Source organism: Falco cherrug, chromosome 1, assembly GCF_023634085.1.
Source record: "Falco cherrug isolate bFalChe1 chromosome 1, bFalChe1.pri, whole genome shotgun sequence".
NCBI classification, from domain to species: Eukaryota; Metazoa; Chordata; class Aves; order Falconiformes; family Falconidae; genus Falco; species Falco cherrug.
The window spans coordinates 90,547,920-90,560,729 of NC_073697.1; the positions used below are offsets into that span (position 1 = coordinate 90,547,920).

Sequence of the window (12,810 nt, forward strand, 5' to 3'; positions counted from 1 at the left end):
CCAACCCTTCCTCCTGCTCCCCACATAAGAACTTTTAATTTAGTCAGGAAACTGCAAAATTAAAAATCTAAAGAGATTAACAGAAATTATTTTCAAAACTATTCAAATACGCTGTGTGGAGTGTGTTGGGGTTTGGGGTTTTTTGGGTTAGTAAAGAGCTTAGGGAAAATTATTTGCAAAATTACTCCAGTATGCTGCGTGGAGTGTGTTGGGTTGTTGTTGAGTGGGTTTTGGGTTAGTGCTCCCCCCGCTTCCCCAGTCAGGTGTCACCTCAGGTACCCAGGATGGGTCCCGCAGCCGGTGGCGCTGCGATGTTTGGCGACTGTTTCGGGCCGGAGCTTGCCCCTGCCCGAGGCTGCGCCAAGGCCCCTGGCACCGGGGCCGGTAGGGCCTCGCTATAAGCCCGCCCCGCAGAGGGAGCGGGCCCTGAACGCCGCGTTTCTCGGGGCCGGGTCGCGCACCGGGGCGCCGCCGGTGCGGCGGCGGGCGGGCGGCCGAGGTCGTGCCCTTGCAAGATGGCGGCGGCGGGGCTGTGCCCGTGCCGGGCGCTGCTGGCGCGGTGCGGCGGGGCTCTGCGGGTGCTCTGCGGCTCCGTGCGGGGCCTCGCCACCGGCCCGGAGATGCACTTCGGCTTCCAGACCGTGACGGAGGCGGAGAGGAGGGAGAAAAGTGAGGGCGGCGGCGGGGTCCGCTGTGGAGCTGCGGGGCAGGGCGGGCTGGGAGCTGACGGGGCTCCCGGGCAGCCGGCGCGCATCGGCGGTGGGGGTGAAGGGGTGCTGGGGACGTGCTTAGAGCTGGGCCCCTCGCTTGAGACGTTACCGGGTATCTCGGCAAATAGTGTCGGTGTTATACCAGCTCGATTCTTCCCCTCGGGTCCGGAAGGGTTAACGGGAAGAGGCTGTATTTCTCCCAAGAGCCTTTTGTCAGGCTTACTCCTTAGTTAAGTTTTCAGATGGTATTTTTCGGTTCCACCTGGTGATAGACCTCTACGAGGCAATAAAGAACACATTTTACTTCTACAGCAGCATTTTAAAGTAAATTGCATTTCATTCTTATGTCCTTTCTTTGCAGTTAACCAGGTCTTTGAAAGTGTGGCCAAGAAATATGATATAATGAATGATTCAATGACTCTAGGGATTCATCGAGTATGGAAGGATATTCTGATGCATAAAATGAACCCTTCCCCAGGAACACTTCTTCTTGATGTTGCTGGAGGAACAGGTAAATAATTTTGGTGAGTTCCACGTGACAGTGCCACACTGGTTTTGAACTGTTTGAGTCTACTTGGAATTAAGTTGCTTAGCTTTTGTTTGTTTGGGTTGTTTCCCCACCCCCCCAGTTCCCTGTCTTTAAAACTAGTGAAACAACTACTTGATTTTCACAGAGAAGCATTGAGAACTAACTTCTTTGTGTTTTGTAATATTTTGCTTCAGGGCTCTCAAAGTGTTATGGTACTACCGTGATATGTATTGGAAAACTGTTTCCATTTGTAGGGAGTCGTGGACTCTTTGCTTTTACCATGTTCCCTTTATTACACGCACTCTGTCTCTGTACTGTGTGTGTGTGAGTTTATATATATATATATATAAAAAATCAACTCTGTTCAATGTCCAGAGCCTTCTGTTCTGATTTCCTGGAGTCAGTAAACATTCCAAAACATGTGTCTCTCTTTTCAAACAAATGCAGGTGACATTGCCTTTCGTTTTATTAATTATGTTCGCTCTGCACAAGAACGCCAGCTCCAGCAGAAGCTTAAGCACCATCAGAATTTATCATGGCAGGAAATTTCTGAGAGTTACCAGGAAGGCAAATTTAAGCCGCTTGGGGATTCCCAAGTGGTGGTCTGTGACATTAACAAAGAAATGTTAAAAGTTGGGAAGCAGAAAGCACAGCATCTTGGCTACTCTGAAGGTGAGTCATGCACAGTACCATTTCAGTAGCATGCCTGATAGCAAGAAGTTGACATGTGATACCCACAGGTAATCACCACTTCAGGATTACAATATATTACATAGCCATGGTGTATGCTATAGCTGTGTCTGCTTATTTGCCAATGTTGAGTGCCTTTTCCAGTGAGTATGTATGTACTATGTTGTTCAGGTGTACAATGATCCTCTGGAAGTGTCCATGAGGTCTGATACCCGTCTGTCCTTCAAAACTGGTTAAATAATCTAAACCTGCTGTTTATATCTGTGCTTCCAAATATGATTTTACTAAAGCAGATAATGCAAAAGAGCTTAGCCCTAGAATGATTACACTAAAGATCTCACAATAGGTGTTTTACGAATCAAGGCAGCAAATAAAAAATGCAGTAACTGCGTGATACTGTGAACCTATGAAACTTTCCACAGTTGGAGCATATGCTAATAATGCTCAGAGAAACTGAATTGTATTAAATATTAGTTTGCAGGTCAATGGATTAATTCCTGATATCTAGAATTTGTTGGGGACCACGCCAATCCTGATTGAAAAGCCTGATTTTAAGAAGTAAGACATAGAGAAAGAAGTCCTGCTTGTGGCTCAGCATTTGTATGACAGTTGCTTATCCTCTCTTCATTTATGGATATTTTGCAAATATTTTAGCAATGTAAAGTATACCAGGAGGTTTCCAAACCTTGTTTGCCTGAGTTATTATACGTTAGTTATGCCCTGGGCAGTGTGGATTACAAGATACCCTGCATGTCCTTTCACTGTGCCCTGCTCCCACACCCCCATCAGGGCTTCAGCCTACAAATTGTGTGGGATGAAGGACATACAAAACAGCTCAGTAGGACAAAGGGGCTGAAAAATAAACGGCTGGCATAGGTTCTCTCAGCTGCTCTTGCTTCCTGCTGGTGGGTTACCTCAGGCATTGCCTGCCTGCCTCTCCCTTTTCTTTAAAGAATGAACACTGTGAAAGTGTTAGTTCTTCCAGCCCTGGCAGACTGCATGCATCACACTGAGCAGCTTGCAAGCCTGTTCAGAGCTGCTCTTACGCATTGCAGTTTGGGAACACCTGAACTGTACCAACATTGTAAGTATAAAAGCTTTATGACTGTAGCTTAGGACCTGAAATAAAGCTTGATGCTGCCTCCCACCTACTATAAATAAAGCATTTTGTTTAATTGGCTGCACTTTTTAGGTATTTTTGTGAATTACCAAATTCTCAAAATGAGTCTTTTAAGTTTTTTAGATTTCTTCCTCTGTACATCAAAGCTTTAGAGGCCCAGTTGTTGTCTTGTTGCCTGGGTTGCCTTATGCCCCACTGTGCCATAATTCTGACGACTTACTCTTTTTCACTCCCTTGTTCAGCACATTTCATAATCACTTTTCATGCGATTCCTCCCTGTTGTAATAACCTCGTTTCTGAGCTTGCTTGTCTGAGGTCTAAAATTTGTTTTTCTTAAAATTGTAAGGGGCAGAGTTTCCTTTCAGTATATTCCTATATACATTCACCAACAATGGGGGCTGCGCATGGTAAAAAGAAACGTGCTGATTGTGCATTTTGGCCAGCAGGAGCAGCGGCTGCACTGCACGTGCCGAGTTCCTCACAGTACTGCAGACTGACAGCCCCTTTTATGCATCTCCTTACAAACTCCTAGCCTGTGATTTTACTGCAGTGTATTCTGAAGAACAGTTTTTCAGTTGCTCAAAACCTTTTCTTGACACTCACTTCTCAGGTGTCTTTTCAGACTGTCTAGATTTAAATAACACTGATAATAACTGCTTTAATAATGTTGCATGCTTCTTTTCATACAATACTTTCTACAACTATAAATATGTATATTTTAAAAATTAAATTTGAATGTTGCCTGGGAACAACTGTTGTTTTCTGTTGTGCTTTGCTCTCCTCCACATTGCTTTCTAGCATACTGCCTTTGAAACTGATCTCTGTTGCAGAAGACTTCTGTGAGGGTTTTTTTTGTTAGGTTTTCTTGGTTTGCATTTGAGTCACCAAAACCAGTGACTTTAAGAACTATTAATTCTAAATTGAGCAGTTTTATTTTTTGGTACCAATAACCTGGACGTCCATACTCCACAGACAGATATGGCCTTGCCACAGCTGCAGCAAGGTCACGTACTGATAGTGCTGAATGGAGGGAGTGTGGCTTTTCATGTTTCTCGGTCTATGGAAGCTTTTTAGCAAAATGTTTTAGGTGGTTTGGCCGTTGTTGCATGGCAAGACATTAATCATGGTTTATAGTTATTCTTTGAGCACACATTCTCTTTTTGCAAGTTTGCTACAAACGGCAGCCAGTTTCTTTCCACTACAATGCAAGATTTGAGAGAAATCTTTTTGGCGGACTAAGGCACTGTGAGCACAATATGCATAAGAATGTTTTGGCTGATCTGCAGAATTTTGGCTTGAAAAGATGGCTGGGTAGTATAGAGCCTTGAAAGGTTTGAGTCTGTGAGTATAGACTAAGGTGTCTTTCCTCCAACAAAACTGTGAAATAGAAGTATTAGTTTTAAATACCAGGGGGTTTAATAATAATTTCCTTCTGGAACAGATAAGTTCTAGTCTTCCTGGAGGAGTCTTGAGTTCAATACTGTGTCCTTGGCTTTTACTACAGGCTTGTCCTGGGTACTTGGGAATGCTGAAGAGTTGCCCTTTGATGATGATAAGTTTGATGTTTACACAATTGCTTTTGGAATCCGAAATGTAACTCGTATTGATTTGGTAAGTTGCTGTAGTATATCCTGACGTGGGGTCCTTATGATTCATCTGTGGGTTTTTTATGCTAGCAGAGGAGGCAAAGGAGGAACTCCTTTGGATAAAGGAACATTGTTGTCTAGTGAAATGTTTAAATTAAGTGGCATGTAGTGTGCAACTTGTTTGAATGAAGAATGCTATTAAATGCCCCACCTGTGTAATAAAAAGTTAGATTTATACTAGTTGCACCCAATCCTTCCAGCTTGGCAAGCCACACAGTCTCTTCTTAAGGCAAAAAGGGCTGAATGCTACAGTCATTCACCACCTCCTCCTAACCTATCATATGGCTGGTTCTACACATGCACAGTGCAGTCAGTCTGCATGTTTCAAATCTTCCTGAAGCATTTGATCTATATCCCACCCGCAGTGTGTCCTGCACTTTCTGCCCCATTCGGTTTCCCTGCCTGAACCAGCTGAGCTTCCAGGGCACAGAGGGGGAAGCAGCTGGCTGCTGCCACCACTGCCATTGACCTAACCTGTTCAGCCCACTTCTGCTCAGTGTCTTTACGCTGGCTGGTAGTAGAGTTTCCCATGAAGAACAAGTATGATTTTAATTAGGGTAGGTAGTACCCTTTGTTCTAAACAATATACATCCTTTGAGAATGACTAGCTGTCGTGGGGGTGAAGGTAGATCACCTGCCTAGCTGGACTAGTTGTCTTGTGTTTTGGAGGAGTGTGTTACAACCTGGGCAATGATTCTTCTGTGGAAGGTGTAGCGTTTGGATCCAAACCACCTTGAACTGTATGCACAGTGCTTCACCTGCACCCTTCCAAAGCACAGGCATCTTGCCTTTATGGATAAAGCGGTCTGGTAGCATAGCTCCCTGGAGACTGGTACAAAACACATCCAAGCTTTGAGTTCTTTTGCAAAGCTCCCATCATGTATGTGTGCTGTTTGTATTTTATCCCTTAGAAACATGACAGTTGAAACCGAGCAGATGTATAACCTGCAGAGGTTCTTGAGTACCACTCTCCTGTGCTCTTGTATAAAAGAACACACAGTTGTAAATAGACTTTTGTCTTTGTTCTTCTTAGGTGTTTTATTTTGGATATAGGATGGAATTCTCAAAGTAGGCAAAGGTTTTCTTCTTCCCTTTCCTTCCCCCCATTCTCACACATTGCTCATCCAAAATCCAGTATCACTTTTTTGATCCTTTGGGTGTGCCTCGCAGTTGAGTAAAATCTTTTCTTTTGATTAAAAAAACAAAATCTATCATGCCCTCTTTCATTTTCAGCTTCTTGTAGCTGAGTCACCCTCTCCCTTTTAGGTTTGGTCTGTAATTACGAGCACTTTGCTGGCAAACATTCATCAACTGAGAGCAGGGAAAAAGAAGAAAAATTGCAAACATGACATCATAGTTTCAACACAAAGCCTGGTGTAAATCTATTTATGTAACAGCAAGAGTGTTTGTGGTTTGGTTTTGTTGTTCGTTTCGGGGTAGGGGGGTGGGTTATGCCTGTCTTGGGGTGCTTCACGAGTAAATATTGGAGATTGCTAGTCAGTATTCTCTTTACTCCCTCTCCTCGGTTTACCACTGAGTTGCCATCACATGGCATAATAGGCAGATGCTGGTCTACAGGAACAAACTTATCATATCTGCTTTGTCTCAGGCACTTCAGGAGGCCTATCGTGTGCTGAAACCAGGAGGAAGGTTTCTCTGCCTTGAGTTTAGTCGTGTCAGCAGCCCTCTTCTTTCCAGGTAGGAACATGGTGACATTATGGCCATGTCACAAGGCCAGAATGAGAGACAGAGACACTTTGAGGCCACCTCATTGTGCACTTTTAAAATCAGATACAGACTCCACAGAGTAGTGGTACAGGGATCAATTTGTGTTGGAGAGGGTCAGTTTTCAACTTGTTGGTATTAATCTGCTTGTGCTGTCTGTCTGTGCAGGCTCTACGATCTGTACAGTTTCCAGGTTATCCCTGTTCTGGGTGAGGTTATTGCTGGTGACTGGAAATCTTACCAATATCTTGTGGAGAGCATCCGTCGTTTCCCACCGCAGGTAAGACAGTATTTCTCTGAATTTGCTCACACACAAAACAGGGTTCCAGCATAATCACAGGCAGCTGGCTTATAAGCCTTCGGGTTGTTCTAATTATGGAACTATTACTTTTCAGGAGGAGCTGAAGGCAATGATAGAAGATGCAGGCTTTTTAAAAGTGGATTATCAGAATTTAAACTCTGGCATTGTTGCCATTCACTCAGGTTTCAAACTGTGAGTCTACTGTGTAGCAAAACAAAGGAAGTGGAATTTTCCTGAGGAATATGAAAGCTGTGGCATTTTAACACTATCAAGACTGAAGAGGAGTTTTAAGAACTTGTGCAACAGAGCCAGAAGGTCAGACCCAGAGGAACATCAGCTGCCTTGCCCCGCCCCCGCCCCAAGAAACCTCTGGATGAAGTGATTCGTGTGGTGTTTCTTACACTTGCATTTCTCTTCAAGTGCAATGTAAAGCACGCGGCCAAAACTGAGCAATCATTACAAACAAAGCAACTTCATTTACCCGTGGTATAGTTACAGAAGTAGACTGACTAGTCTTTAAATAAGATGCCTCCTTTTTTTGACTAAGCTTCAAGGAGGATATCATACCAGTGAGAAGTAACTTGGATTTTTAGATCTTTATTAAGCTGTCATGTGGACTTAAGGGGATTTTTCCCATGATTCCTTTATTTCTTTCAAAGGCAAATGGAAGGCTTGTGAAATAAACCAGCTCTGCATCAACCTTTTCCACTTAAGTAAGTATTTTAAGCTTTGTAAGATTTCCTTTTTAAGAAAGAAATCTTTTTCTGAAGAATGACCACATAAAAATATTCTGGAATGAGATGTTTTCACCTCCATATGAAATCTGTCAGTACTAGATGCATAATGTCTAAGGAAAAATACTGTGCGTTTCCTTCTGTTCTTTTAACTGTTGAAGAACAGATACTTCTGTAGCAGTATACAGGGATAGAGTGGAAAAAAAAAAATCTAGAGAAGGTAAACTTACATCCCAAAGTGACAGCTGTGAAATGAACTAGTATGAAAGTTTTTCTCTCCTTAAAAATCGAGAGATGAAAAGACTATTGCTTTTAGCTTACCAATTCACTTGAAATCAGAAAAGCAACACCATGTATCTAAAACCAGAGTTTGCACTAGAGATTGTGTACCTACTGAAAATATGCTTATCAAGAACTGAAAAACATTCTTTTCTCTCAAGGAAATCTGCTGGTCTCAGTTACAGTTCTCAGTCTCTATGATGTACTCATAGATTAGCTCAGGCTTCAGCTGCTGTTGTGGTGCAGGGGTGGAATGGAGGTGGTGGGGATGTTCCTCCTTCATTCACAGTGGAATAAAGAGGGTAATGCAAGCACTTAGAGAGCAGAAAGGGAGAGTAAACAAAGGATCCAAGGTTTTATTAGCAAAGAAGCAATCTTTTGAAAGAAAATAAATACAAGGAAGACATTTTAACCTTTTTTTATAACCAAAATTAAAATACCAGCTGCTACAGCAAAATCCCTGACCGTTAACAATACAACAAAAGGCCTGAAGATCAAGGTCTGTTTCCTCAGGAAGGCTGAAGGTAGGAGGCTGCTTGGAGTTAGTGTGCAGTCCTGTAACCAGGTGCAAGTTTCAGTAACAGTTCATGGTTCTAACCAGACTTGAAAAGAAGAATAGCAACTTGGCCGAGGTAGAAGTAGATGAAGTGCTTGGTCTCATGAGTCACATAGCTGCCGAAGTTCCTTCCCACAATGCAGTGCCAAGTGGGATTGTATTTCTTGTCAAATTCCTACAGAAAAGAGAACTAGAAACTCAGTATTTTCTTGAGAATTGTACTAATATTGTCTACAAGGTATTTTTTCCAGTGATATGTCACTTGTTAACAAGTATCATTTTTGGAAGAAGGTAATTAAGGAGCAGCATATGCTTGTAAGAGCAAGGATCATCTGTCACTGTATAACTCATCTGCTGCTTAGTCAGACCAAAAAAAAAAAAAGTGCTTCTGAGCTGAGGAGGAATAAGCTTAAAACATATGTTTCCCCAAAAGTGACACCATGATCTCAAACAGAAACTTTTAAGAACTTCACTGCTTGTTCCGAATCTCTACAGATGAAGCCATTATATTGGGTTCATTAGCTGTTTTCAACAAGGACGTTGAGAGGACTCTTGATGGAAAATTCTCTGCCACATCTTTGGTACTAGGTCATGAGACTACATTCTTCCTACACACTGTAGGCAGAAGCCTGCTATGACTTCCAAGTAAACACACGTGTACAAATCTACTAGGAGTAAAATGGTGCAGTCTGTGATTACATACAGTATCAAACAGCAGTCAGCTGGAGACTTTTTGTGAGAGCATGCAAGAGTTTGTGTTCTGCTCAACCAAACCCTTCAACTACCTACTTGCAGCTCAACCAGCCTACTGCTAGAAGTCGAGAGAAAATCTGAGAGCCTGGAAGCTATGAACTTTCTGTTCTGTGTTAGCAGGGACAGTTGGCCTTACATGTGGGGCGGGGGAAAGCCACTTAGGACAAGATCAGCAACCCGCCACTTGTCACATAGGCTCCATAGAGCCCCTGTGTTTTGTACCAGCTCAACAGTCCCAGGGACAGTCAGCTGCTGCTCTCTGTTCACCTGGACAACGGGACAGGGGCAGAAAAGGCTAAAGGAGAAGGTGCTGCAAGAAAAACAACTGAAGGACCTGGAAAAGCCCGCTTAAAGGGTGGGGGAAAGAACATAAGGACACCAGCCTACAGACAAAATCCAACTTGAGTAGCTAGTGCCTCTAGAACTTGTTTCTCTAGAGCTACTCGCCCAGCAGCATTCTCCCTGCTTCATTTTTCATGTGCATAGATTTCAGGAGGACATTATGAGCAAAGATTTACCTTCTTTATGTGAGCCGCAATGTCCTTCTCGATGTTGTACTTCTCTAAGGCCTGAGTAGCACACTCCACGGAGTCCTGCTGCATCTCTTCGGACATGTCCGCATTCTTGATCACCGCCTTCCGATCGCTCATGGTTGCCTGCAGGGAGCGAAGCAGAGGGGAGCCCGGAGCTGCAGGCGCGGCCGCCCGCCGGCAGCACCCGCGGCCGTGGGGCACCGCTGCCGGCTGGCTCGGAGGCCCCGGCACAGCCCGCGCCCGGGGCCAGAGGCGCGGTACCGCCCAGGCCGGGCCGCCCGCACCGCGCTGCCTCCCGCACCGCGCTGCCTCCCGCACCGCGCTGCCTCCCGCACCGCGCTGCCTCCCGCACCGCGCTGCCTCCCGCACCGCGCTGCCGCCCCGCCAGGGCGCCCGCAGGCCCCGCCGCCCGCCTGGCCTCCACGGCCATCTCCCCGCCCCGGGGCGGCGACCGAAGTCCGGCGCCCCCCGCCAAGAAACCGGGCCCCGCGCGGAAGGCTCCCGCCTGCAGTCCTCCAGGACGCGGTGGAGCTGCCGGCACACCCACCGCACCGGGCGCCGCAGGGTGCCCGGACACCGGGATGGCTGAGGCATGACGGCCCGCCCAGCCCTTGGCTCCGGTCGTGCTCGGGAGCCGCCGCCGCCGCCCTCACCCTCCACACCCCGCCGTCCCCTCACCGTTCGGCGGGTGCTGCGGGACCGGCCCTGTACCAAGCGGAGTCTAGTCAGTGCGCGCCGCGCCCGCCTCCGAGCGCCCCAGCCCCGCCCCCTCCGCACCGGCCGCCAGCCATTGGCCGACGCCGCTGGCCGCGCCGGGCGTTCATTGGCCACGGTCCGGCAACTCTCTTAGGGTTTTACCCTTGCGTTTTCTTTCAGACCGGCATGCTTCGCGCCCGCGTCCGTTCCCATGGCGACGGGCGGCCTCGTGGGCGCGGTGCGGTGCGGTGCGGTGCGGTGGAGCACACCCTGCACGTCCGATGCGGCCTGTGCTGCTGGGCTGTTAACGTGGGCCCTTGCCTCCGTGCTACTCGTCTGCCATCATCTATAGTGATCCCGGGCAAAAATCCCATGTTCCTTCCAGTACACTTGGTCTTCTGGTGCGTTTTGGTGTGTCCACCTGTTTCTGTACCTTTCTGTAGACGATACATGGGGCCCAAAGACAATGCTATACCTCACCCCAACCCTTATCACAGAGACACCGAATTTTACCTGGTGATCTCTGCAGCAGGCCCTTGTTTCTCCATGAACTGGGGTCGTTTTTTCTGTAAGATGCCCTTTACTACAGGGAAAGCCCATCTTTCCTATACACGTGTCTGTTTTCAGTTTGTCTTTCAGATTAGAGCGACCTCTAATAGAAATCTTTTACCCATGTTTACCAAGTATTATCAAGTCAGCTCTAAATGTTGTCCCTTTAGTGAACTGAATCCATCAGACTTCTTAAGTGTCATTTAAGGCATCTTTTCCAGACCTCACTAGTTCTGCAACTCACCTTTTTTTATTTTTTACCTTTTTTTTTTTTGTTCGTTTAGGGGTATTGGTTGTTGGGTTTGGGGTTTTTTTGTTTTTTTTTTTTAATTAGGCAAGATGGTTTGGGAGATCCCCAGTGCTCTCTTTTGTTTGTTTCACTCCCCCTGGGGCACATTCTGCTTATAATTTTGTCAGCAGCTAGAAAATTCTTGTTGAATTTTCCATAGCTGGTGATCTGTTAATCACAGGACTCTGAACCATGTCTATAGCAAACAGTAAAGGATGACTTAAAAAAAGTTTTCAAATACTGCTTGGTGGGACAGTCATTTCCTTGTAGAAATAAAAATCTCGAGAGCACTCATCCATCTCACCTGAAATACAAATATTTTCCATGTATGTACAGTATAGTTACCTGCTCAGTGTCATTCATAGCAAAAACAGCAGAACAGCACGCAACCTTTTGCTTTTGCAAGTTCTGAGGCAACCCCAGAAGAATATACCAGCCCCAAATTATTAAAACTGGATAATATAGTACTTTTGTCACTCTGGAATATCTCAGAAATAACTTTGGACTTTAGCTCCCAGGTTTTTAGCATTCCAGTAGAAGAGATAGAATTCACAGCTTTGCTTTCTGTCTTGCCATCAGGAGCATGTGTTAGGGAGAGCTCTGAAAGTTGTGAAATTAAGGGAATTTATCTGGTTTAATGCAGCAGATGAAAGGGCATAAGAGACCTTGTGTGCTAGAAACTTGAAGAAGCTTCTAATAGTCTCGGGGCCACAGTAAGCAATTAATTTACAGAACTGTGTTTAGTATCTGCAGCGCTAGCAATGGTTCTTTGAGTACTAGACAGGTTTGTGCTGACAGAAGTGAACAATTTAGCAATCTTCCCAGTGCTTGCAATGAACTTCAGAAACACCCATGAATCTCTGAGGAGGTGGCTGTGTTTGGTAGCTGCAGGCAAATTTCTATGCATTTATTAAGAAATGGTTAGCTGAAGAAACAGATGTGATGACGACTGCAGGAAATGTCAGTGTGGGTGAGATACACGTTGTTAATGAGAAACATTAAAGCCTGAGATACATGGCTTTAAAGAGAAACATTAGGGCCTTACTTGTTAATCAAGAATATAAAAGTATAGTTTCCCCCAGGACAGAGCTGCAGGGGAAGGCAGAACAAATAAATACACATAGGAGATGATAGCTGGAGTAGGGGAGGTGCCAAAAAAATTGGGTAATGGATAAGGCGTACCATGAGATTCCTTTTGCGGATGGAGATTAGATTGTAAGCACTTTTCAGCTGAGGCCTTTTTTTGCTCTGTGTGGCATACCATATCACTACATCTAAGACATTCTTCCTGGAGCTCCTAGTTACTATCAAAACATGAAATAATCCTTCTTAGCAACAAACCAACTTTCACTTACTTTGTTCCATAAAACTGAAGAAATAACCACCTTGAAATTTTCTTTGTAAACCTGGAATCTATATGTTAGGGCTTCTAATCCAATTTTATATGTTACAGATCTACATAGTAGTGGAAAAACCTTAGCACCTGTAAGTCAAGTTATCTCCACAGTCTCCAGGGAAACTAGATACATTTAATCATCTCAGAATCCGACCTCCTTTTGTTGGTTTTTTTTTTTTTTTTTTTTTGCCATATCTATTAACCACTGAGAAAAGATTAGTTATTTCAAAATACACATCATGTTTGCCTACTGTAGTTACCAGGAACTTAACAGGTAGCAATTTTATTACATGAGTCCTTAACT

General features: G+C 45.0%; 2 protein-coding genes across 3 annotated transcripts; one reads left to right on the forward strand and one right to left on the reverse strand.

Moving 5' to 3' along the window:
* Window positions 1-291: 291 nt before the first annotated feature.
* COQ5 (coenzyme Q5, methyltransferase) lies at window positions 292-7,420 on the forward strand. The gene is made up of 7 exons (XM_055705674.1): window positions 292-669; window positions 1,072-1,221; window positions 1,687-1,911; window positions 4,554-4,660; window positions 6,305-6,393; window positions 6,589-6,700; window positions 6,816-7,420. Exons 1-7 carry the CDS (start codon window positions 516-518, stop codon window positions 6,915-6,917), a joined length of 939 nt encoding a protein of 312 aa, XP_055561649.1. The 5' UTR covers window positions 292-515; the 3' UTR covers window positions 6,918-7,420.
* A 650-nt stretch (window positions 7,421-8,070) lies between these two features.
* On the reverse strand, window positions 8,071-10,356 carry LOC102056512 (dynein light chain 1, cytoplasmic). 2 transcript variants are annotated; one of them, XM_055705705.1, is made up of 3 exons: window positions 10,255-10,356; window positions 9,562-9,699; window positions 8,071-8,465 (listed from the first exon to the last, which is right to left on the reverse strand). In XM_055705705.1, exons 2-3 carry the CDS (start codon window positions 9,691-9,693, stop codon window positions 8,328-8,330), a joined length of 270 nt encoding a protein of 89 aa, XP_055561680.1. In that variant the 5' UTR covers window positions 9,694-9,699; window positions 10,255-10,356; the 3' UTR covers window positions 8,071-8,327. The 2 variants fall into 2 exon arrangements, with proteins under 2 accessions (XP_055561680.1, XP_055561689.1); XM_055705714.1 differs by having other exon boundaries at window positions 10,230-10,307.
* Window positions 10,357-12,810: the final 2,454 nt, after the last annotated feature.

What these genes read in the sequence shown, in the direction of transcription:
- LOC102056512 (XM_055705705.1), bottom strand. Translation starts at nt 9,693, where the DNA reads ATGAGCGATCGGAAGGCGGTGATCAAGAATGCGGACATGTCCGAAGAG. An exon ending in TTGCGGCTCACATAAAGAAG is followed by an intron (nt 8,466 to 9,561) that starts GTAAATCTTTGC and finishes TCTTTTCTGTAG; the next exon opens with GAATTTGACAAGAAATACAA.
- COQ5 (XM_055705674.1), top strand. Translation starts at nt 516, where the DNA reads ATGGCGGCGGCGGGGCTGTGCCCGTGCCGGGCGCTGCTGGCGCGGTGC. An exon ending in ATGTAACTCGTATTGATTTG is followed by an intron (nt 4,661 to 6,304) that starts GTAAGTTGCTGT and finishes GCTTTGTCTCAG; the next exon opens with GCACTTCAGGAGGCCTATCG. An exon ending in AGCAGCCCTCTTCTTTCCAG is followed by an intron (nt 6,394 to 6,588) that starts GTAGGAACATGG and finishes CTGTCTGTGCAG; the next exon opens with GCTCTACGATCTGTACAGTT.